At 38.0% G+C, this 26,238-nt stretch overlaps 1 protein-coding gene across 8 annotated transcripts in view; it reads left to right on the top strand.

Annotated features, from left to right (window-relative positions):
- The window catches only part of SCML2 (Scm polycomb group protein like 2), a 122,382-nt gene extending 96,393 nt beyond the window's left edge, over window positions 1-25,989 (top strand). For 5 of the 8 annotated variants that reach the window (XM_032286017.1, XM_032286016.1, XM_032286014.1 and 2 more), the window contains 7 exons: window positions 5,446-5,566; window positions 7,455-7,658; window positions 8,911-9,093; window positions 17,785-17,898; window positions 18,852-19,106; window positions 22,699-22,850; window positions 23,919-25,365. In XM_032286017.1, the coding sequence (XP_032141908.1) occupies window positions 5,446-5,566; window positions 7,455-7,658; window positions 8,911-9,093; window positions 17,785-17,898; window positions 18,852-19,106; window positions 22,699-22,850; window positions 23,919-24,047 (1,158 nt within the window). In that variant the 3' untranslated portion in view covers window positions 24,048-25,365. Of the gene's footprint in view, window positions 1-5,445; window positions 5,567-7,454; window positions 7,659-8,910; window positions 9,094-17,784; window positions 17,899-18,851; window positions 19,107-22,698; window positions 22,851-23,918 lie in introns of all 8 variants that reach the window. The other 3 variants (XM_032286021.1, XM_032286020.1, XM_032286015.1) reach the window with 2 other exon arrangements.
- The last annotated feature ends 249 nt before the right edge of the window (window positions 25,990-26,238 follow it).

Genomic DNA, 26,238 nt, shown 5'->3' with positions numbered 1-26,238 from the left:
TCTTCTGTCAGTTTGCTGAGAATGATGGTTTCCAGGTTCATCCATGTCCCTACAAAGGACACAAACTCATCATTTTTGATGGCTGCATAATATTCCATGGTGTATATGTGCCACATTTTCCCTGTCCAGTCTATCATCGATGGGCATTTGGGTTGGTTCCAGGTCTTTGCTATTGTAAACAGTGCTGCAATGAACATTCGTGTGCACGTGTCCTTATAGTAGAACAATTTATAATCCTTTGGATATATACCCAGAAATGGGATTGCTGGGTCAAATGGAATTTCTATTTCTAGGTCCTTGAGGAATCGCCACACTGTCTTCCACAATGGTTGAACTAATTTACACTCCCACCAACAGTGTAAAAGTGTTCCTATTTCTCCACATCCTCTCCAGCATCTGTTGTCTCCAGATTTTTTAATGATCGCCATTCTAACTGGCATGAGATGGTATCTCAATGTAGTTTTGATTTGCATTTCTCTGATGACCAGTGATGAGCATTTTTTGATATGTTTGTTGGCCTCATGTATGTCTTCTTTTGTAGAGTATCAATTCATATCCATTGCCCACTTTTGAATGGGCTTTTTTGTTTTTTTCTTGTAAATCTGTTTTAGTTCTTTGTAAATTCTGGATATCAGCCCTTTGTCAGATGAGTAAACTGCAAAAATATTTTCCCATTCTGTTGGTTGCCGATTCACTCTAATGACTGTTTCTTTTGCTGTGCAGAAGCTGTGGAGTTTAATTAGGTCCCATTTGTCTATTTTGGCTTTTGTTGTCAATGCTTTTGGTGTTTTGGTCATGAAGTCCTTGCCTACGCCTATGTCCTGAATGGTATTGCCTAGATTTTCTTCTAGGGTTTTTATGGTGTTAGGTCTTATGTTTAAGTCTTTAATCCATCTGGAGTTAATTTTAGTGTAAGGTGTCAGGGAGGGGTCCAGTTTCTGCTTTTCGCACATGGCTAGCCAGTTTTCCCCAACACCATTTATTAAACAGGGAATCCTTTCCCCGTTGCTTATTTTTGTCTGGTTTGTCAAAGATCAGATGGTTGTAGATATGTTGTGTTGCCTCCGAGACCTCTGTTCTGTTCCATTGGTCTATATCTCTGTTTGATACCAGTACCATGCTGTTTTGATTACTGTAGCCTTGTAGTATAGTTTGAAGCCCAGTAGTGTGATGCCTCCCGCTTTGTTCTTTTTGCTTAGAATTGACTTGGCTATGCGGGCTCTCTTGTGGTTCCATATGAAGTTTAAGGTGTTTTTTTCCAGTTCTGTGAAGAAGGTCATTGGTAGCTTGATGGGGATAGTGTTGAATGTGTAAATTACTTTGGACAGTATGGCCATTTTCACGATATTGATCCTTCCGAACCATGAACATGGAATGTTTCTCCATCTGTTTGTGTCCTCTCTTATTTCATTGAGCAGTGTCTTGTAGTTCTCCTTGAAGAGGTCCTTTACGTTCCTTGTTAGTTGTATTTCTAGGTATTTTATTCTCTTTGTGGCAATTGTGAATGGCAGTTCGTTCTTGATTTGGCTCTCTTCAAGTCTGTTATTGGTGTATAGGAATGCATGTAATTTTTCACATTGATTTTGTATCCTGAGACTTTGCTGAAGTTGCTTATCAGTTTCAGGAGATTTTGGGCTGAGATGATGGCATCTTCTAGATATACAATCATGTCGTCTGCAGATAGAGACAATTTGACTTCCTCCTTTCCTGTTTGAATACACTTTCTTTCTTTTTCTTGCCTGATTGCTCTGGCTAGAACTTCCAGCACTATATTGAATAGGAGTGGTGAGAGAGGGCATCCTTGTCTAGTGCCAGATTTCAAGGGGAATGCTTCCAGTTTTTGCCCATTCAGTATGATATTGGCTGTTGGTTTGTCGTAAATAGCTTTTATTATTTTGAGATACGTTTCGTCAATACCTAGCTTATTGAGGGTTTTTAGCATAAAGGGCTGTTGAATTTTGTCAAAGGCCTTCTCTGCATCAATTGAGATAATCATGTGGTTTTTGTCTTTGGTTCTGTTTATGTGGTGAATTACATTTATAGACTTGTATATGTTGAACCAGCCTTGCATCCCTGGGATGAAGCCTACTTGATCATGGTGGATAAGCTTTTTGATGTGCTGTTGCAATCGGCTTGCCAGTATTTTATTGAAGATTTTTGCGTCAATGTTCATCATGGATATTGGCCTGAAGTTTTCTTTTTTAGTTGCGTCTCTGCCTGGTTTTGGTATCAGGATGATGTTGGTCTCATAAAATGAGTTAGGGAGGATTCCCTCCTTTTGTATTGCTTGATACAGTTTCAGAAGGAATGGTACCAGCTCCTCTTTGTATGTCTAGTAGAATTTGGCTGTGAACCCGTCTGGACCTGGACTTTTTTGTTTGGTAGGCTATTGATTGCTGCCTCTACTTCAGCCCTTGTTATTGGTCTATTCAGGGTTTCAACTTCCTCCTGGTTTAGTCTTGGTAGAGTACAAGTGTCTAGGAATTTATCAATTTCTTCCTAGTTTACTGGTTTATGTGAGTAGAGCTGTTTGTAGTAATCTCTGATGGTAGTTTGTATTTCTGTGGGATCAGTGGTGATATCACCTTTGTCATTTTTTATTGCATCTATTTGATTATTCTCTCTTTTCTTTTTTATTAATCTGGCTAGTAGTCTGTCTGTTTTGTTGATCTTTTCAAAAAACCAGCTCCTGGATTTATTGATTTCTTGAAGGTTTTTTTCGTGTCTCTATCTCCTTCAGTTCTGCTCTGACCTTAGTTATTTCTTGTCTTCTGCTAGTTTTTGAGTTTTTTTTGATCTTGCTCCTCTAGCCCTTTCAATTTTGACAATAGGGTGTCTATTTTAGATCTTTCCTCTCTTCTCTGGTGGGCATTTATTGCTATAAATTTCCCTCTTGAGACTGCTTTAAATGTGTCACAGAGATTCTGGTAAGTTGTGTCTTCATTCTGGTTGGTTTTGAAGAACATCTTTATTTCTGCCTTCATTTCATTGTTTATCCAGTCAACACTCAGAAGCAAGTTGTTCAGTTTCCAAGTGGTTGTGCGGGTTTGAGTGTGTTTCTTGATCATGAGTTCTAATCTGATAGTCTGTTTGTTATGATTTCTCTTTTGCATTTGCTGAGGAGTGATTTGCTTCCAATGACGTGGTCAATTTTCGAGTAAGTGCAATGTGGTGCTGAGAAGAATGTATATTCTGTGGATTTGGGGTGGAACATTCTGTATATGTCTATTAGGTCTTCTTAGTCCAGCTCTGCATTCAAGTCCTGGATATCCTTGTTAATTTTCTGTCTCGTTGATCTGTCTAATATTGACAGTGGAGTCAATATTGACAGTGAAGTCTCCCACTATTATTGTGTGGGAATCTAAATCTCGTTTTAGGTCATTAAGGACTTGCTTTATGTATCTGGGTGCTCATGTGTTGGGGGTATATACGTTTAGGATAGTTAGCTCTTCCTGTTGGATTGATCCTTTTCAATTATGTAGTGTCCTTCTTTGTCTCTTTTGATCTTTGTTGGTTTGAAGTCCATTTTATCAGAGACTAGTATTGCAACCCCCACTTTTTTTTTTTTTATTCTCCATTTGCTTGGTAAATCTTCTTCCATCCCTTTATTTTGAGTCTATGTGTGTCTTTGTATGTGAGATGGGTTTCCTGAATACAGCACACCGATGGGTTCTGACTTTTTATCCAGTTTGCCAGTCTGTGTCTTTTGATTGGGGCGTTTAGGCCATTTACATTCAATGCTAATATTGTTATGTGTGAATTTGATCTTGCCATTTTATTACTGGCTGGTTTTCTTTCCCATTAGTTGACTCATTTTCTTTATTGCATTTTTGGTCTTTGCCACCTGGTTTGCTTTTGCAGTGACTGGTACTTGTTCCTTTCCATGCTTAGTGTTTCTTTCAGGAGCTCTTGTAGGGCATGTCTGTTGGTGACAAAATCTCTCAATAATTGCTTGTCCGTAAAGGATTTTATTTCTCCTTCACTTACGAAACTTAGTTTGGCAGGATATGAGACTCTGGGTTGAAAGTTCTTTTCTTTAAGGATGTTGAATATTGGCCCCCACTCTCTTCTGGCTTGTAGGGTTTCTGCTGAGAGATCTGCTGTGAGTCTGATTGGCTTCCCTCTGTGGGTGACCTGACCTTTCTCTCTGGCTGCCCTTGGCATTTTTTCCTTCATTTCAACCCTGGTGAATCTGGTGATTATGTGCCTTGGCACTGCTATTCTTGAGGAATATCTTTGTGGAGTTCTCTGTATTTCTTGAATTTGAAATTTGGACTACCTTGCTAGGCTTGGGAAGTTCTCTTGGATAATATCCTAGAGCGTGTTTTCCAGCTTGGATTCATTCACCCCATTGTATTCAGGTACACTGATCAAGTGTAGATTAGGTCTTTTCACATAATCTCATATTTCTTGGAGGCTTTGTTCATTTCTTTTCAGTCTTTTTTCTCTTGTCTTGCCTTCTCTTTTTATTTCACTGAGTTGATCTTCAATCTCTGATATCCTTTCTTCTGCTTGACTGATTCAGCTATTAAAACTTATGCTTGCTTCACATAGTTCTCATGCTGTGTTTTTCAACTCCATCAAGTCATTTATGTTCTTCTCTAAGCTGGTTATCTACTTAGCATTTCGTCTGACCTTTTAATCAACATTTTTGGTTTCTTTGCATTGAGTTAGAACGCGTTCCTTTAGCTCAGAAAAGTTTGTTATTATTCACCTTCTGAAGCCTGTTTCTGTCAAACTGTCGTACTCCTCGGTCAAGTTGTGATCCTGTGTTGTTGAGGAGTTGTGATCCCTTGAAGGAGAAGAGGTGTTCCTGGAAAACCCCAAGAATTGATGTAAAATAAACAAAATACTAGTGATGTTTAACAATGCTCAGGAGACGTTGGTTCTTATAGGCAATAGGCATAATTCTGTATAGACTTTAGCAACCCATCTGTTGTGATTTTGTCAGAATAATTTTATGTAATATGGAGAAATGTGGTTTAGACACAGCAAAGACTAACTAGATGAGCAGCTGCTTACTGAAGATAAACTCTGTCCTCTACCTTATTGAGACTTTTTTTCTACTGGATGTATTGCTCTGGGTTAGAGATTTACAGACTTGTCTTTAGCAATATGAAAAACCTGTTTTACAGGGAATCTCAAAAATAAAGTAAGTTTTACAGAATAAACTAATTTGGCTAAGGTGTGATTAGTTGGAGCAGGGGTAGGACAGGAAATCCCAGCCTTTTGGTCTCTTCCTCCCCTACCTGGACAGCTTATGGGTTTCCGAGAAGCTCAGTTTGGAAAGTTCTGCAGTTCATGACACACACAGGGGTTTCCAACCTGAGGACTTCTGCTAACTAATAATTTTGTAAACCAACGATGTTTATAATTTCCTTTCTTATCTAAGAATATATTAATGAGTATTGCATACTTAGGTTTTTTTCCCTTTGTTTTTAACAGGAAAAACTTTTGCCTGTGGTATGTTCTACATCTGCAGCTTCTCTAAAATCACTGACCAGAGACCGTGGCATGTTATATAAAGATGCCGCTTCTGGGCCATGTAAAATAGTGATGTCTACAGGTAAATTCATATTTTAAAAATAGTATAGAATTACTAATCTTTTATTCTGTATTATTTTCAGTATTTTCAAAGTCCTGGAAATAAAATAAGAGGGGAAAAGGATGATAATATTAAACATTTATATTAGCATTTTTCATATTAAAGTATTTTGAAATTCCGATTGTTCCATTTTATATTAAGGAAAAAGTCTTTAAATACGAGAGTCACTTGAAAATTCAGATACTCTTAAAGTATTTTATCCACTTAAGTAAGATTTATGAAATTTACATTATTGTCAAATCTTGTTTTCCCTTTATCTCATTTCAAAATTTATCTTTTTGTATTGTATGTATTTTCAAAGGTACCTCAAACCTTTTCTTAATGCCTTTTAAAAATTACTTCTATTCCCTGGACTTTTTTTCCTTTTAATTTTTCTTTCCTGACTAAAAATAAATTTAGTTTTTTAAAAATAGAAGTCACTTTAAAAATGATTATTGTAACATTTTTTTCAGTTTATTATTTCTGATTTTTAATTAGCAGGAAAGACTAGCTAAATAGATATAATACAAAGGAGATAAAACATTGAAATCCTTGTTTAGCTTCACTTGTGTTCAGTAGAATTTGTCCATACCATCAGCACCATGGGTCCAATTTTTAATAGCTATTTCATTTCTGAAGGATGACATAGTCCTTCCTCTGGCTGTTGCCAGAAAGTTGAATTATCACATATTTCAACATAGAAAAACTGAAATCAGTTTTCTCTGGACTATGTGTGTGTGAAATTTCTGCAATATTAATTAATGGATTAAAAATAACGTGCTTCTTGATGTAGGGGGACAGTTTATTTTATTTTTGGTAGGGATGTGCGCTTGTGTTTTTGTTTTTGTTTTTGAGACAGAGTCTCACTTCCTCACCCAGGCTGGAGTGCAGTGGCAGGATCTTGGCTCACTGCAGCCTCCGCCTCCTGGGTTCAAGCGATTCTCCTGCCTCAGCCTCCCAAGTAGCTGGGACTACAGGCATGTGCCACCACACCCAGATAATTTTTGTATTTTTAGTAGAGATTGGGTTTCGTCATCTCGGCCAGGCTGGTTTCAAACTCCAGACCTGAGATGATTCGTCCACCTCTGCCTCCCAAAGTGCTGGGATTATAGGCGTGAGCCACTGTGCCTGGCCTCCCTCATGTTTTTATAGGGTATATTGATTTGCATTTGTTGATTCTCGGTAAAGAAAATTATTGGAAGTTGGCATTTATGTGATTATAGATGAATTGATTCTATATCATATGCTTTTGTTATACTAAGGAGTTTATTTTAAAATTTTCTTCAGTGAATCTTGGTATATATAGAAGGAACATTTTTATTTTCTTAAAATTAATAAAATATTAATATATATTAATAGAACTTAACTGTTACATATATCTTAAATTATTTGACTACTTTAGAAAATACAGTTGAGGCACAGCATTGGCGATTTAAAAGAAATTCAGTCCAAAAAGGAGCATAGCAAGATGACCTGTTTTAAAAAGAAATTCTTGTACTGTGTATACAGTTAAAAGATGAAAATATTCATCTGTCTTTGTGCCATTTTGTATAACGTGGGAATGTATGAAGAATTATTTTTGTGATGTTCCTAAAATGTCTATAGGTTTTATATCATCAATTTGGACAAGATCCTAAAAAACTGAGTAAGGATTTTGATTGTTTCTTTGTGGGTTTGGTATCCTTGCATGAATGTAGAAATGTATTTACCTACATATTTTTAGGTCACAGAAATGATCATTGATATTAACTATATTTAGGTTTTCTGTGAGTGAAGTGGCTAGTGGGATATAGTAATTGATAATGTACTGTTCACAAACTTTATTTTAATCAGTCTCATTGTTATATTTGCATACGCGTTTTTCCTCAAGTCTGTGTCTACGTAAACAAACATGGAAATTTTGGCCCTCACCTGGATCCAAAGAGAATCCAGCAGCTGCCTGACCACTTTGGCCCCGGCCCGGTGAATGTGGTGCTTCGCCGGATTGTGCAGGCCTGTGTGGATTGTGCCCTTGAAACTAAAACTGTTTTTGGATACCTGAAGCCAGATAATCGTGGCGGAGAAGTGATAACTGGTATGCTCATCTAATACATCATCTAATTCAGTCCTTCCCCTCCCCACCTCTCCCTTCCCCCCTTTCCCCTCCCCTCCCCCTTCTTTTCTCCTCCCCTTCCCCTCTCCCCTCCCCACTCCTCTTCCCTCCCTGCTCTCCTTCCCCTCCCTTCCCCTCTCCTCCCTCCCTCTCCCCTCCCCTCCCCCCTCTTATCCCCTCCCCCCTCCCCTCCCCTCCCCCTTCCTCGCTTCCCTCCCGTTTCTTCCCCCCTCCCCCTCCTCTTCTTCCTTCCTTCTTCTTTCTTCTTCCTCCTTCCTCCTCCCTCCTTTATCCGTCCTCAGCTCTTCCTCCTTGCTGCTGCAGCTGCTGCTTCTCCTTTTTCTCCTATTTCTTCTTCCTTTTTCTTCTTTTTAGAACTGGGTCTCACTCTGTCACCCAGGCTGAAGTGCAATGGTGTGATCTTGGCTTACCGCAACTGCTTCCAGGTTCAAGTGATTCTCCCACCTCAGCCTCCTGAGTACCTGGGATTATAGGCATGTGCCATCATGCCTGGCTAACTTTTATATTTTTAGTAGAGACAGGGTTTTGCCATGTTGCCCAGGCTGGTATTGAACTCTTGGCCTCATGTGATCTGCCCACCTTGGCTTCCCAAAATGCTGGGATTACAGGTGTGAGCCACTGCACCCAGCCCGTAATATTTATTATATTGGTATAATAGAATATTTATAAGAGTTATAATGTATGTTTCTAGACTTTAAGCTCTGGTTTGAAAAGTTTACTTTTTAAAATAGACAAATGATGTCAGAATAATACTGTAAATTGGGACAAAAGTCACAGATTCTTCGTTTTACATGCTGTGTTAAGCTCATTGTAGGCAGAGTATCTTGGTTGATAATATATTTTATCTATAAGAAGTTTTAAATAAAAATGTGACTCAAGAAGTCATTAAGTGATAAGATACAGTTGGTGGCTGTGATCAGATACCACAACATTCATACCCATGGAATATTTGGAATAGAAAGAAGTGTTATAGATCAGTGAGTTTCTGTTGTTGATGACTTAAGAATGTTTTCAAATGAGGATGTTTTTACCAATATAGGCTGTTGTGTTTGAATGAGAGGGACTTTTATAATTTAAGATTATTCCTTTATGAATTACAAAAAACACACAAATTAGACTTATAATACATTTCCTAAAATGATGGTTTTTAAAAATTACTGTTGTATTTCTCATCCGTCTGAGATGACTCTGACATCCTTTTTTCCTCTAATAGCCTCCTTTGATGGGGAAACTCATTCCATCCAGCTCCCTCCAGTCAACAGTGCATCATTTGCTCTTCGCTTTCTTGAGAACTTCTGCCACAGTCTGCAGTGTGATAACCTTTTGAGTAGCCAGCCTTTTAGTTCCTCCAGGGGTCATACTCATAGCTCTGCAGAGCATGATAAAAATCAATCAGGTGAGAGAAAATGTAAACTTTTATACTATACTACTGTTTAACTTGAGAATTTTGTGTAATTGTTTTCCCTTGTGTTCTCCTCAAAGTAAACATTTTAGCCACAGTGAACTAATTAGAAAGGTATAACATATAGTTGTTTTTGTTTCAAAGTAGAAAAGTAATTTCTTGTATTCATAACGAACTTGAGAATCAAACCCCATGGCTTATTTAAGTTATTGACCTTTATAATCCTTAGAAGTTAGCAAAGTATGTTGAGCCCATTTGCTATAAAAATGAAGATTTTGTTGCAGTCATCGAAGTTTGACAAATGAGTGATACTTTTTTTTGTTGTTGTTTTCTGAGACAGAGTCTCGCTCTGTCACCCAGGTTGGAGTGCAGTGGCACAATCTCGGCTCACTGCAACCTCCACCTTGCTGATTCAAACGATTCTTCTGTCTCTTGCCTCTTGAGTAGCTGGGGTTATAGGGGCCCACTACCACACCCAGCTAATTTTTGTATTTTTAGTAGAGACGAGGTTTCGCCACGTTGGCTGGGCTGGTCTTGAACTCCTGACCTCAAGTGATCTGCCTGCCTTGGCCTCCCAAAATGCAGGGATTTACAGACGTGAGTCACCATGTCCGGCCTGTGATATGCTTCAATTTGATGTTTGAACCATGGTTGCTTCTCTTCCATAAGAACCCCAAACTGATGCCTGAATAAGAGAGCAGGTGTAAGATAGTCCTGTAGAACCAAAAGTAGATTTCTTGCCTCTGATCCCTAAAGCAAGAAAGCTCTTTAAGCTTTTTTACAAGTGTTCTTTGTGTTTTGGAAGTGGTTTGTCTCTTTTTCATCTGACTCGTGAAAGCTATGTTTTACTGATCATAGCAGGATTATATGTGGGTCTTTTAAGAGTAGCTGAAGTTCTCAGGTGTTATCGCCCCATGGTTTTCTGGCTGGGTGCTGCTGAATCTGGAAATATAGAATACCATCTTTTTTAGTCCAGGGGTTCTAATTCACATGCCACTCAAGTGTGAATCTTGGGTACTGTCTCTAGCTACTACTTTTTTTTTTCTGGTCCTCCTGGTTACCTACACCTTTCTTCATAAAGCTTGTCTCTACTTCAGCGACATCTCTCATATCCATCCCCTTTTTTCCATTTCCTTGTCACTACCCTGCTTCAGACTGTACTAACCCCTTCTCTGGTTTAGTAAAGCAGGCTCCTAACTGGAATGCTCTTTCCAGCTTCTCCCCAAATGTCCAGTGACTCCCTTTGAAATAGAGGTATGATGCTGTGACATGCTTGCAAAAAGTATACATGGAGAAGCAATGGCATGGAGAGCCCAGGTGTTGGAGTTTGTCAGACCTGGGTTCCAATCCTGCCCTTGTAATCTCTATGCTGTAAGACCATGAAGTCTGACCAGCCTACATTTTAATTCAACTCCTGCTATTAAATAGCTATGTGCCCATAGACAAAGTACTGAGCCTCTCAAATTCTCAGTTTCATTATCTGCGAAGTGGATACCTCTTTTATGTCTGGCATGAAGTAGGAGCAATAAAAGGTAGCTATCAGAACTAGGGGGAAGAGAAAGAGTGAAGTTTCATGTTTTTATGTGATATTATCCTTTTTTCCCCTCCTTCAGGAGAGGTAGGAGGTCATCAAAAATGGTAGGAAAATTGGAAGATGACTAGAAAGGGAAGGGCCACCTGTGTGGGAAGAGGTGTATCTGTGTAGTGATAGGTTTTGTTTCTAAGGGGAAAAATGTGAGTTGGAGATGTCAAGAGTACAATTTCCTGATTTTTTTTTTTTTTTTTTTTTTTTTTTGGTGGAGATAGAGTCTCACTCTGTTGCCTAGGGTGGAGTGCAATGACATGATCTCAGCTCACTGCAACCTTCACCTGCTGGGTTCAAGTGATTCTCGTGCCTCAGCCTCCCAGAGAGCTGGGATTGCAGGTGCCTGCCAACATGCCCACCTAATTTTTGTATTTTTAGTAGAGGTAGAGTTTCACCTTGTTGACCAGGCTGGTCTCAAACTCCTGGCCTCAAGTGATCCTCCCACACTGGCCTCCCAAAGGGCTGGGATTACAGGTATGAGCCACCATGCCAGGCCCAATTTCCTGATTTCTTACACAAAGCATTAAGAATGCCAGTAATTTACATAATCCCATTCTTTGAAAGATTTTAAAGAAAATGTAATTCTTTAAATTGAACACAGAATGTTTGAATTTCAGATTAATCAAATAATCAGAATAGGTAACTATTTGGAAAAAAACACTGAATAATTCATAACTTTTACATTATTTTAAGGGTTACTAGTTTTCTTTCACAGAAAGCTTAATTTAGCCACTTGAAAATTGCTTTGAGTTGGAACTCTTATGTTAGTTTTTCTTGTCAGCTTGTAGTTAAAGAAGTTGCATGTAAATGTGGGGTTGATTCCTACTAAGATTTCATGTCCAGTATCCCATTTCTCTTACATTTATAAAATAAGTGACTCAAAAATAGTTTTTTAAGATAGAGTATTCTTCTTAGGAGACTTTGATTCTGGCAAATCTAGTGTTTGCATATTTTAGCAGTAGTCATTTTTAAGACATTTTACTGAAGTATAGTCTACATAGAGAAAATTGTACAAGAAATGTACCTTGATTAATTTTCATGCCTGTATAACCAGTTCTTGGTTGGAAAAGTAGCTATTACCAGTACCCTGGAAGTACTGCTAATGTGTCAAACCACCTTTCATCCTCTACTACCCCTCACTTCGCACAAGGATACCTAGTGTTCCAGTTTCAAGCACTATATATTATTTTTGCCTGTTTTTGAACTTTACAGAAGTGAAATTATATAGCAGTTACTCTTATGCCTAGCTTTTTTCGCCCATCATTATGTTTGTAAGATTCACCTGTACTGTTGCATATAGTTAGATCATTCATTCTCATTGCTGTATAATATTCTATTGTGTAAATGTCACCATGGTATGTATGTATCCATTTGAGTGATTTCTGTTTTGTGCCCTTATAAATAGTGTTACGTTTTGTACCCTTATAAATAGTGTTATCTTGAACATTCTATACACATCTTTCTGTTCCTGTATCTATCTTGGAGTGGAATTGCTAGGTTATAGCAAATTCATAGATTAAGTTTTAGTAAATACTGCCAAACGGTTTTTCAAAGTGGTTGCCTCAATTTACTTTCCTATTAGCTTTCTGCTTTTTGAAATAGATGATAATTCTCTGGTGAAATTTTTTATTCTTTGACGTTTTCTGTCCATTTTTCCTGTTTTCTTGAACATATTCATCAAAATTGCATTACAATCTTTGTCTACTGACCACGGTAGTTTTTCTCTCAATTGTTGGTTATATGGTCTTACTTCTTTGCATGTCCACTACTATTATTTTTCTATGTGGGACACTGTACATATGAGATCTGCAGAAGCTCCAGATATCTATCTTAAAGAGTTTCCTCTTTTTTATGCAGAAAGAGGGAGGGCTCATCCCATTCAGTGATGGAGCTGGGTTGGGGCTGAATAGCAGTTTTAGTAAGACTCAGTCTATCTCTGATTCCTCCCTATTCTTCAGGTGTTACTTTCCCAGGCTTTTGGTTGAGAAGTTGGGAATTCTGTAGCTCCTTAGCCTTGAAAGACTGGAGAATTGTACTTCTCTCCTTCAGAGGTTTGTTGCTCAGCTCTTCAGTCTTCTACCTCATATATTATCACAACTTTGCACTTGTGTTTAGGGATAGATGGCTTATGTGTTTGAGCTAGACCTCTTCCACCGGTGGGTCTTTATTTCTTAAGCACCATGAGACTGTGAGAGATTTCAGTGTGCCTGTTAAGAATTTTCAGCCTAGCTCCCCAGCTTCCTGTATAGCTCCAGAACTTAGCAAATGTCCCATGGGGGAAACCAGCTATGAGTTTGAGTTTCTTATTTGTCACTCCAGCTGTGTTAAGCTGCTAAATCTCTTGATTTATTTTTGCCTAGGTATAGCCCTCTGCCTGTGTCAAGTTTTATTTCAGCGTAGTGCCAAGAATCAGAAAATTTCTACAGGGAAAAAATTTGATGAAATATTCAGTTTAGACTAGAATGGTTCTTCTCCTTCTGGAATTTGATTTTATTAGTTCCTATGACAGCTATACCTTTAGAATGCTTTTTTTTATAATAGCTTTATTCAGATGTAATTCACATACCATAATTTCACTCTTTTAAAGTTTATAACTCAATATTTTTTAGTGCATTCACAGAGTTGTGCAGTCATCTCCACTGTCTTCATTACCCCTAAAAGAAATCCCATACTGATTAGCTGTCATCCCTCAATCTCTCTTCCCACTAGCCATTGGAAACCATTTATTGACTTTCTGTCTTTATGGATTTTCCTATTCTGGACATTTCATATTAATGGAATCATATAATATGTGGCCTTTTGTGTGTAGCTTCTTTCACTTAGCATAATGTGTTTTTTTGTTTTGTTTTGTTTTTTGAGATGGAGTCTTGCTCTGTTGCCTAGGCTGGAGTGCAGTGGTGTGATCTTGGCTTGCTGCAGCCTCCGCCTCCTGGGCTCAAGCGATTCTCCTGTCTCAGCCTCCTGAATAGCTGGGACTACAGGTGCCCACCACCACGCCAGGCTAATTTTTGTATTTTTAGTAGAGACAGGGTTTCACCAGGTCCAGGCTGGTCTTGAACTCCTGACCTCAGGTGATCCACCCACCTTGGCCTCCCAAAATGCCAGGATTACAGGTATGAGCCAGTGTGCCCAGCCTATATTTTTAGGGTTGACCCATGTGGTAGCATATACCAGTGCTTCATTTCTTTTTATGGCTGGATAATATTGTATGGCTATATCATATTTTGTTTATCCATTTATCAATTGATGCACTTATGGATTGCTTCCACTTTTTGGCTATTAGGAATACTGCTGCAATGAACATTTGTATGTTAGTTTTTGTGTAGATAACATGTTCTCTTGGGTATAAACCTAGGAGTGGAATTGTTGGGTCATATAGTTAACTCTGTTTAACCTGATGAGGACCTGACAGACTTTTCCAAAGAGGCTGTACCATTTTACATTTCTATCAGCAGTGAATGAAGGTTCCAATTTCTCCTTGAAAACACTTGTTGTTGTCCATCTTTTTCATTATACCCATTCTAGCAGGTGCGAAATGGTATCTCATTATGGTTTGATTTGCATTTTTCCAGTGGTTGATGATGAGCATCTTTTCTTGTGCTTTTTGGTCATTCATATATCTTTTATTTATTTATTTATTTATTTATTTATTTTTCATTCATATATCTTTGGAGAAATGTCTGTTCAAATCCTTTGTCCATTTTTAATTGGGTTCATTGTCTTTTTATTGTTGAGTCATCAGAGTTCTTTGTATATTCTAGATAAAGTCCCATATCAGATATGTGCTTTGTATATATTTTATCCCATTCTTTGGGGTTGTTTTTTCACTCCCCTCCCCCTCCTTTTTTTTTGCAGTGGAGTCTTGCTCTGTCACCCAGGCTGGGTTGCAGTGGCGTGATCTTGGTTAACTGCAACCTCTGCCTCCTGGGTTCAAGCGGTCTTCCCATCTCAGCCTCCAGAATGACTAGGACTACAGGTGTGTGCCACCATGCCTGGCTAATTTTTGTATTTTTAGTAGAGATGAAGTGACATGGTTTGGCTGTGTTTTCACCCAAATCTCATCTTGAGTTGTAATTCCCATAATCCCCACGTTTCATGGGAGGGACCCGGTGGGAGGTAATTGAATTATGGGGGCAGTTAACTTCATGCTGTTCTTGTGATAGTGAGTTCTCATGAGATCTGATGGTTTTATAAGGGGCTTTTCCCCCTTTGCTTGGCACTTCTGCCTACTGCTATGTATGATGTGCCTTTCTCCTCCTTTGCCTTCTGCCATGACTGTGAGTCCTCCCCAGCCATGTGGAACTGTGAGTCTATTAATCCTCTTTTTCTTTATAAATTACCCTGTCTTGGGTATGTCTTTATTAGCAGCATGAGAACGGACTAATACACTGGCCTTTTCTTTAGTTCTTTAGAGATGATTTTCATTTTTTAGTTCCTTGAATGTATTTATAATAGCTGATTTAAAGTGTTTGTCTAGGTCAGGTGCAGTGGCTCACGTCTGTAATCCTAGCACTTTGGGAGGCCGAGGTGGGCAGATCACTTGAGGCCAGGAGTTGAGACCAGCCTGGCTAACATGGTGAAATCTTGTGTCTACTAAAGATAAAAAAAAGTAACCAGGTGTGGTGGCATGTTCCTATAATCCCCAAGCTACTTGGGAGTCTGAGACAGAATCATTTGAACCTGGGAGGTGGAGGTTGCAGTGAGCCAAAATCATACCATTTCACTCCAGCCTGGGAGATAGAGTAAGACTATGTCTCAAAAAAAGTATTTGTTTAGTAAATCCAATGTCTGGGCTTCCTCAGGGACAGTTTCTATTGACTGATTTTTTTTCCTTTGTATGGACCATATTGTTTCTTTGCATGTCTCATTTTTTTTTTGAAAACTGGACATTTAAAAAATCACGTAATATGGCAACTTTGGAAATCAGATTCCCTTCTCCCTAGGGTTTGTTGTTGTTGCTGGTACTGTCTGTTTAGTGACTTTTCCTGGACTACTTCTGTAAAGTCTGTATTCTTTGTTAAGAGTGGCCACTGAAGTTTGCTTGGATAGCTTAATGTGGTTAGCTAATGATTGGGTAGAAATTTCCTTAAATGCCTGGAATCATTGTATCCCCCAGCCTTGGCCAAAGGATTTTCTGTGTATGTTGGGACATAACTTCAGTGCTCCAAGAGGCAGCTTATAAGTCGACCTTGTGCAGAGCCTCAAGGTCAACCAGAGATGAAAGATTAGGGGTTTCTTATGTCTTTCCTGGGCATGCATATATACATCTGTGCATATGCATGTGAACCATCTAGATTCCCAGGAATATGTCTGTGCTTTTCAGAGTTTCCTGAGGGACATCTTATACCCAGTTTTTCCTTTTAAGCTTTTTGGCCGACTTATTGTTAGTCCTGACTGATAATGTCTCAGGCAGCTGCAAAGTTAAACAGTTGCCACCATTTTCCCCAGTCAGATGCCCTGGAGATGGGTTGTTCTCACGGAACGAGCTCTAATTCAGGCCAAATAAAGACAAACCCTGAAAAGGAGCTTTTCAGCGAGCTGCAAGACTGGTTTAATAGTGATAGTTCTCTGGGGATGGGGCTTTTGGAGAGCTCCAAACCCATTGTGCTCCCTCCAGTGACTACTGCGTGGCTGTTTTTCATACCTGCTATAGTTGTGAAGTGTTGGTTTTCAAGGCTACTGTGAAAATGGGGTGAAGGGGATTATATTAGGGGAGTTGAAATGCCACAGAATTTGATGTTTTTTTCTGAGATCCAGCCATTTTTCTTAAACGCTTTGGATTGTGGCAAGTCTTTAATTTCCAGAGTTTTGAAAAAGTTAATTTTTATAGTTTTTGCCAGTGTTTTCAGTGTTTTTTATGAAGGAGTAGACTTTGGGGAGTCTTTGATCAGTCATCCTGGAATTGCTTCTCCGACGATTTTTAAAAAATACTTTGTAAATTACCTGGCTTTTCCTCAATCTCTGTAGGAACACTTTCCTCCCTTAGCTTACTATAATACCCAGAAGCAGAAGTCAAGAGTCAATTTTATATTTGTTTCAGCCCCAGATAGTAGACCATACCCAACTTCATAAACTTTTCATAAAGACTTAGTACATTACAAATAAAAGATAAAGACTTTTTCTAATCTTGCCAAGATTCTGAAGTAAACATTTATAGAAAACTATATTTTAGTGCTCAAATTTTCCATATTATTAAATAATTATGACAAGCCAATTATTTCTTTCCTTAGAATTTAATATCTTCATTAATTGTAGAAATATGAGATATGTTTTGCCTGTTGGTTTTATAGTCCATTATTAAAAATGAAACCAAAGTGGTAAGAGCTCTACTGGACTCATTGGGGATTCACTAACTAGATTGAGCTAAAGGTTACTCATCATAAGATTCTGAGAAGCATGCCTGGCCCTCAGCCAAAATTTGAACCAGATGAAGTTTGGCTTTGATACTCATTGCAATTCTTCTTCCCTTTTGAGGTCTACTGTCAGAATTTTTAGAGTTCTTTTATAACTTATTTGTCCTTTTAGTGGGAGGTTAAACCAGGATATTTGTTGATATTTAGTGTATAATCGATAATTAAAGCTGTCTTTACTTTCAGGATCAGGCTTTACAGAGTGGTCCTTTAGGTAGAATTGCATTTGGCTGAATGATAAGTAAGCAGTAGACCTGTTTTAAGGGTAGCTCTAGGCTAGGATTGTTATTTAACAAAATGGTTATTCATTATACCATATCTTTTATTTAATTTCTCTGAAGTTTAAACTCCTTTGGTTCATGGGAACAATTTTCCCAGGTCATTTTAGACACATTTTAATGGGTTGCCTCACTGCCTTGTGAGATATTTAGAAAGATCTGATAACCCCAGAATAAAGAAGCCTAGATATACTCCTTCTGGAAATGCTTTTAAGTTTTGAATATTATTTCAGTGCAAATATAAAATAGGATGAAATAGACACATGTTATTCATGAACATCAAATAACTGAGAGGCTGTCAATGAAGTTTTTGTAGGCAGGTGATGTAGAAGCAGAAGTGTTTCATGCTGATGATATGAAAATGCTTGAGTATATTAATTTGTTATAACAGACAACTTTTTTTTTTAAACAGCAAAAGAAGATGTAACAGAAAAGCAGAGCACCAAACGATCTCCTCAGCAATCTATACCGTATGTTGTTCCTTGCTCTCCTAAGCTCCCCAAGACAAAGGAGTACGCCTCTGAAGGTAAATAGCACGTACACTTCCCAGGATTGGGAAGAAACGTTTCTCTGCTGCCACTTGTGTGTACTCTTGGGGTGGTAGTATTGGAAGTAGGGAGGTATATTTGCCCAAATAAGTTTGGCAATTAGGTTACTACTTTGACAGCTTTGCTGAACACTTCATTCATTCCCTTCAGAAGTGCCCAGCTGTCATTTCTCCATAGATAAAAAAAAATGGTAATAACCTTTTCCCTTCACTATCATATTGCTAAAAACTGGTAGAAAGAAGAATAGAAAAACCTACTGTCTTTCTCCAAAGAAAATGTTAACTGCCCAAGTAGTAAACAAATGTTAGAAACCAAATGTATGATCATATTATAACAAATAGCAATGAAGAACTGCATTTCTAAAAACGAATGCTTTAATGAGGCGTTTATAGTCTTGGTGGCAAGACTGGCAAATGATAGTAAGTTACCATGAAAAATATAGGTGATACGGAATCACTTTGGACTGTAGGACAATGTCCATTAATATAAATGCCAAGGAATGCTGAGGAGGATGGATCACCTGAGGTCAGGAGTTCAAGACCAGCCTGGCCAACATGATGAAACCCTATCTCTACAAAAAAAAAAAAAAAAAAAAGCCAGGCATGGTGGCAGGTGCCTGTAGTCCCAGCTACTCAGAAGGCTTAGGCAGGAGAATCGCTTGAACCCAGCAGGTGGAGGTTGCAGTGAGCCAAGATCAAGCCACTGCAGCCCAGCCTGAGCAACAAGAGCAAAACTCTGTCTCAATCAGTCATTCAATAAATGCATGCATGCATGCCAAGGAGGGGATAGCCATGAACTTTGTGTTAGAACTTTGTGGTTCAGTATAGCACAAGTTAAGCAAACTGTTGCTAGGGATGAGATTTTTTACCTTTTAGTAGTATTAGAACTGTAAGTCTATTGAAGATAGCCTCCTTTGTCTTTTTTTCTGTAGAAGCATCATTGTTTCCTGGGGGAGATGGCATTCCCAAAGAGGAAAATCTTTCAGAAGATTCTAAGAGCTCATCACCAAATTCAGGAAATTGTTTGAATCCTGCCTGTAGAAATCCTATGTATACTCACACTTCAGCCTCCAAGGATTTTTCTCAAAGTGTGCCAGGCACCACAAGTTCACCAGTAGTTGGGGACAAATCATCCCCCAAGAGCAGTCCCCATGAAGTTAAATTCCAAATAGAGAGGAAAAGTGAAGGTATGTTCAAAAATAGTAATTCTCATTGTGTTTGTCTTTTGCCTTGAGATTTTCACACCTAACAGCAACCTCTGAGAGTGTATCACATTGGAGAAAGTGCTAAATTTGGGAGGCTGAGTCCTTCCTTTCACATCACTGTCAGGGTCAGACCATTATGGATCCTCCAGTCCTGTTGACATCACAACTGTCTCTGGGGATCTGGATCACCAACCGTGTCTCTGATAGAGACTTCTCAGATTAGTAGTGCTTAAGCAGTTGTAATTTATCATTTCCTTGGGTCCTGTCTGGATGCATAAACCTCTCTTGACTCTGAGACCTGGAAAGACAGTGCCTCTCCTTTCTTCCTTTCTGTTATACACTTTTCTTAGTCTCTCTTGAGACCTTTCCTGGCCCCAGCCTGCGTTGACTCCTGGATTTGGGCTGGCATCTTGTTGCCACAGCCACACCATTTCCTCATTCTCCACATCCTTCCTCAGACCCACCAGGAAGACATGACATGCATAAATAGGGCAACATCCCGTTGCCATTTAGAAGGATCCAAAACAGTCTTCCATGTGCAAAGAGGGCTAACGCTGTACCTTTGAAGGATTAAGGGTGCAGGAGAGTGAGGGTGGGAATAAGTGTTTTGTCCTTTTTCTCCAGGTAGGCATGTAGGCGAGGTTGAGGAGTGAAGAAAGTGGGAACCCAGTAACTCCCTTGCCTTTCCTCATGGGTGTTACCTACGGGCAACCACACTGCACACACTGTGACACATTTAATATTGTCAGCCCCATCTCCTCTGGAGATTGTCTTCACTTTTAGGTGGCATGGTCTGCAGAGTATACCCTGCATTTTAATGTATTTTCACAAAGTATCACCTTTTGAAGACAGGCCTTCTCAGTACAAGGTTACTTCTAATGCTGAATATCTCACTTCGGAATGTATGTCAAACACTGCTGTGCTAAGGTAGCCAGTCTTAGGGCTTCAGAAGGCTAGCCTCTGGTCTTCTTAGGAATGTAGAGGCTAATAGTAATAACATTGCTTTCTAGTAATTTACCCACTGTTAATAGAAATAATCATCATCTTCATCACTATCTGACACCAGGCATATAATATTTCATATGGCCTCCTACATTATATTGTTACAACAATTCCTTAAAATGTAGGTGTTGGTAAGCATTTTCAGATGAGAAATTTGAATTTCTTTGGCTAAGGTCCCTCAGCTAGAAAGTGGCTGGGCCAGTCCTTGAACTCAAGCACTCTGACTCTGGGGTTGTACTCTTAACTCCTGTGCCGCTTGTATCTCCCAAGAATAGGTAAGCATTTCCATTAGAAACTGTCTACAGGTGTCATTACTATTATTTTTAAGGCATTTGAACTGTTACCTAAAGCTGATTCCACTCCTAACATTCAATGATGCTCACACAATTTCCTGTCCTGCCTTGTCCCATTATTTGAATGAAAAATATTACTGATCTTTATTATAGGAAAGAAATCCAATAATGTTGGAGGGGAATCAAATCACTTTCATACTTTCATTATATTTATTCCAGAAATATTTATTGATATGCCAGTGTATGTAAGACAGAGCTGTTCAGGAGAAAAGCATGACTGGACTTTTATTATTTTTCACATGGTTAGTTTGTTTCATGTAATTATTTGAATAACAGCAATGTAATGTTTGCAAACTTCTCTGATGTTTTGAAGGTGTAGGCTCAAGTAAATTATATTTTCTTAATAGAATAAAAACAGAAAATCTTATGATTGTTTTATTTTTAATATAAGATTAATTTTATACCCCAAATCATATCTTTTTGCATATAGTTTATCTGCAGTAATCTGTAAAACTAGTTACACGTTATTCAAAACATAAATGTACCAGATTATGATGACAGAAACCAGAATTCTACAAAAATGTAAGTGGGAGCTGTGATTAGCTTTGCCAATGATTTTTCATGTTACTTTGTGTCTTTGTTGAGTTAAAGGAGAAGGCATTTTTGTCTAAATTGTCAGGATGGCTTAGGCACATGGTGGTCTACACCATCATCATTTTTACTTGGGTGGATACAGCCCAGTAGAATTTCTCTGTAGATAGAACCAACGTTTTTTTCTCTGACATGTGGAGGGGAGGATATATTTTGGTATAGCATTTTTATTTCACATCATAGTTGTGATGTTGGAAATAAACTTCAGAGTTACACACAAAAAATTAACCACTATAAGTTCTTTTATCTTCTGTTTTTCTTTACCCTTCCCCTGGGTAAATATTCAGAATGCTTCTAAAATGGCCGTAATCCAGATGATAGGAAAGAAAGAGTACACCTCTGGCTAATTCACACACATAAAAACTTAAAATTGGTTAAAGAAACAAATCTTCCTAAGTACAGAATTCACTTCACTTATCACACACTAACTTTAGGGAGTTAAGGGCTCTGGTTGAGTAAATGAATAATTGTCAGGACACAGATTTCATCATAACTTAGTAAAGAGTACAGCTAAGACCTTTTGAACACTTAAATTGTTTCATGTCTCAGTTATGTATTTTTTTAACATATAAACCTTCAACCAAAATATCTATTACCATGCAATTAAACATGATAAAGGAATTAAATGTTAAAGTTATTTCTGACCTAGCTTAGCAGAAAATAATCTTGTTTTCTTCAAAATTCAGTTAAACATTTAAGCCACAAGAGACAGGAATCTGAAGAGTAAAGTAATGCTAAAAATATTCTCATTGACTACATGAGAGAGATTTGGTAAATGGACTTACTTGCTTATCAAAAATAAAGGGATTGTTGAAATTCTTTGATTAAAGTGAATGCATTTAAGCAATTATAAAATTGTAAATTTGGCCAGGTGTTGTGGCTCATGCCTGTAATCCCAGTACTTTGGGAGGCTGAGGTGGGCAGATTGCTTCAGCCCAGGAGTTTGAGATCAGCCGGGGCAACATGGAGAAACCCTGTCTCTACAAAAATATAAAAATTACATGGGAGTGGTGGCATGTGTCTGTAGTCCCAGCTACTTGGGAGGCCAAGGTGGGAGGATCACTTAAGCCCAGGAGGTCAACTCTGCAGTGAGCCATGTTTATGCCACTGCACTCCCACATGGGCAACAGAGTGAGACCCTGTCTGAAAAAAACAAAAACAAAAAAAACCAAAACCTAAAAAACAAACAATTGTAAATTTGGGGAATTTCCATCGGATTTAGCTAGTAAAATAAACCTAATGTAGACAGAGATTGAAATTCCTTGAAAGACTTAGAGAAGTCATAGGTTAGATTAGATTAACCTAATATTACCCAAGTAACAGATCTTTTGCTGTATTGGCCTGTGGCCAAAGATGCCTTGGGTTGCTTAGTCTGTTTTGTGATCTTTAAAGCTTTAAGGTAACTTCTGAACCTGCTTTTGTTGTTTGGGGGAGGTCAGATTGGATGCTCTTGTGTAGCTGTCCTCACATCATCTTTGTATAAGCTTTTACAGTTGGAGTCTTGAGACCTTGTTGGGGAACTTAACGGAAGGTTCCAGGAATGAGACCATTATTCCCTACCTAACATCTCTTCTTTCAGGATAATGATCAGGTCAAGTATGATTTGTCTTTTTTCCCCCCCATTGAAGCTCCAAGCTATATAGCTGTACCTGATCCCAGTGTCCTGAAACAAGGCTTCTCTAAGGACCCTTCAACCTGGTCTGTGGATGAAGTGATACAGTTTATGAAACATACAGATCCTCAGATATCAGGCCCCCTCGCCGACCTCTTCAGGCAACATGTAATGTATCTTTTGATCCGGTTTTCCTGCCTTTGAATGACCTCTTTGCAGGCCCTTCATTTGGATACTGTGTAGATGGTGGGGGAACCCTATCAACTGATTTTTCCTTATGTGAGAAAGGTTATTTTTCTCAAGATTAGTTCCTTAAATGGTAGATTAATGGTCTGTTCTTTAAGTGAGTATCCAAGTGCCGAAAATACAAACAGCTTCAACTTTTCAAGACATGGTGATTCAGCATTGTAACTCTCAGGTGTACCTCCCCTTTGTAATGACAGATACAAGGATCCTCCCCAACCTGCTCCCAGCTCAGCGCCAGGACCATGAGTAGGAGGGGTTGACCACAAGTTATTACAGGGTGGCCTTCCTCCAATGAATCCAGCAACTGGATAAGATTAAGTACAGCCTTTTAAACAGGAACTCACAAATACCAAATAATATGCTTCCATAACATAAACCGGTTAAGGTAATAAAGAATTTTAGGAGGATGCCTTGTAACTATTAAGTAGTATTTTCAGTGTTTTCTAACAAATCAAATTACTCATCTATTGTCTGAGGTACCCTTTTCCCTTTTCACTGTTGCAAGAAAATCAGTAATTAGTTTTAGCTTCTAACCAGCTTCAGACAACTAACTGATTAGCTTTCAATATAATGACAACACTGTATAGCACATTTATAGTTTGCATTGATATTGACATATTCCTGGCCCTTCTCAGAAAGTTATTGACTATCTGAAATTCATTTCTACCATTCATAATTTTTGGCCCTTTATCATAGATGTATGTAGTATTTTATTTAACACACAGTACTTAAAATCAGATTGTTTGATACTTGGGACATTTTTTGACGATTCGAAGTTAAATTTTCTTTTTCTTAAGATTTTAACTAAATTCATAAATCATCAAATGATGCTTCACTATATAAATAATATTTTTGATAGTTTTCAGGAAATAAAGCAGATTCAGAAAATATATATCTGGAGTGTACAGTTGCTCTATTTTACATGTTCCTACGTATAAATAACTTGATATGAAAGCATTATTAACAATTATGATTTCCTTCTGTCTGTAGGAAATTGATGGGAAGGCTCTGTTCCTACTCAAGAGTGATATGATGATGAAGTACATGGGGCTGAAGCTGGGGCCAGCCTTAAAGCTGTGTTACTACATTGAAAAACTTAAAGAAGGAAAATACAATTAAAAAAATGTGTAAGTTTAGATTGGACATAATTCTCAGGTGTACTGTTAACATTTTAATTTAAAAGTATTTCTCTTAGCAGTTTTTGCTTCGTAGACAGTTCCTATAAAGTGTTTTATCAGAATTACAGAACTTTATTAACAGTTCAGTCAACTTTTTTTTTTTTTCCTGGAGTCACCAGCCAGCCTTGGGAGGCACAGCCGCCCCTCCCCAGTCTACTTCTTTAAAAAGCATTTAACACGTTAGTATTAACACATTCAGATTGGCAGTTCTTTATGTCTTTTTACATTTTCATTGTACAGTTTACAAATATACTTAATGTAGTTAACAGAGAAAAACCTTTGATTTTGGTTAATCTTTATATCTAGAACCAAAACAGCTAAATCCCAAAGGGGAAAATATCAGGGACTGACAACTTCTATAATTAAATCCATGAAAATTTTTCCTCACCAGAGAATTTAAAGGTGCACCTATAGATATCTTTTCTCAAATATTTTGTGTGATGCTCTGCAGTGTTCTGTTCATGTTCTATCAGTATATCTAGAAAGGGAATAGCCATATAAATTGTTTTCCTTTTATTATTTCTCTATATGTTGTATTTGATCATAAAGGAAAAAAAGCGAGCTTATAAGCTTTCATAAAGTGTTCTTACCAGTTTTTGATAAAAATTTTAAATTATACAATAGAATTGTCATTTTATGCAGGAGATATTTATACTACGAGGGTGGTTTGGATGGAGTCGGATTAAATTTTTTCAGTGAAATACCTATTATTTTAAAACTTTCCATATTTTCACTAAGCTTGTACATTTAACTAGGCATTCTTTTCTTACATCTCTATATGAAGATACCCATGTCCAAATTTTTTGAAGATATATATTTTATTGTATGTGTTTATTCCTCATATGGTACTTTACCATATTTATATATTGTTTTATACCTGTAGGTTTACACACAAGTAAATCTTTTTTTCTTGAATTTAATCTGGCACTTTGCACTGCCACAGAGGTAACGATGAACTATGTATATAGTTAGATGTTTTGATTTCTTAAAAAATATATGTCCATCGTTTGCTATCACCAGTACCTCTCAACTTACCCTTCAGGGGATATGAAATAGTCCGTAGATTGGTTTCCATACAGGGAAGTTCTGTGTCCTATGCAATGTTTCTAGTTAATCTGCTTAGTTCTGAGCCATTTATTCTGCTACACTTTGAAAGATATATTAGTTCTGACTTATTGTTTGGGGCTTTATTTTTTGAGATGGAGCTTTACTCCTCTTGCCCAGGCTGGTGTGCAATGGCACTATCTCGGCTTACCACAACCTCCACCTCCCGGGTTCAAGCAATTCTCCTGCCTCAGTCTCCTGAGTAGCTGGGATTACAACCATGTGCCACCATGCCCGGCTAATTTTGTGTTTTGAGTAGAGATGGGATTTCTCCATGTTGGTCAGGCTGGTCTTGAACTCCTGACCTCAGGCGATCCGCCCGCCTCAGCCTCTAGAAATGGTGGGGTTACAGGCATGAGCCACCGCGCCTGGCCTTGTTTGGGGCTTAATTTTATAAGTTAGAACTTTGAAGAGGAAATGGTGCTATATGTTTATTGTTACTACTTTGTGTAACTTTGATGTAATGTTTATAAGCTATGAGAATCAGTTATAAAGTATTAGCCATTTGTTGTAAATGCCAATAAAATATTCACCAGGGGCAAGAATGTACATTTTCTTTTTAGAAAACCAAATGTACTTTAGACATGAATGCAACTATTTAAAGAATAGCTTCATCTATGTTATTCCTTATATGTCATAAGATTCTTAAACTTGGTCTTCTTTCAAATTGTTTGTATGAAGATGCTGTACCCACTTGAACAGTCCTCAGGTGTTTACATAAATACGTATTACAGTTTTCATATTTTAAAATATTAATAAAGTTAAATCTCAACGATTCATTTAAAGCCTCAGATGTAATTTTATTTATCATTACTGCATTACATTAATGTATGAATTCGTTGGAACTGAAACAGCCACTCTAGTAAGCTTGTGGCTTTCCACAGTGTCCAAATACTTGAGTTTTAAAACCTGCCCAGATTCTACTGGTAAACAGATGCCTAAGAGCCAAGGGCTGATTTCTTACAGGGGTCTCCAGTGAGACCCCAGGGGGTTGTAAGAAGTTCAGTTGATGAGCTGTATCTGTGGTC

This window comes from Sapajus apella, unplaced genomic scaffold, assembly GCF_009761245.1.
Source record: "Sapajus apella isolate SASKATOON/1434 unplaced genomic scaffold, GSC_monkey_1.0 scaffold17, whole genome shotgun sequence".
Classification (NCBI taxonomy): domain Eukaryota; kingdom Metazoa; phylum Chordata; class Mammalia; order Primates; family Cebidae; genus Sapajus; species Sapajus apella.
Note: the sequence above shows the minus strand (reverse complement) of the source record. Positions and strands in the feature narration are given on the sequence as shown.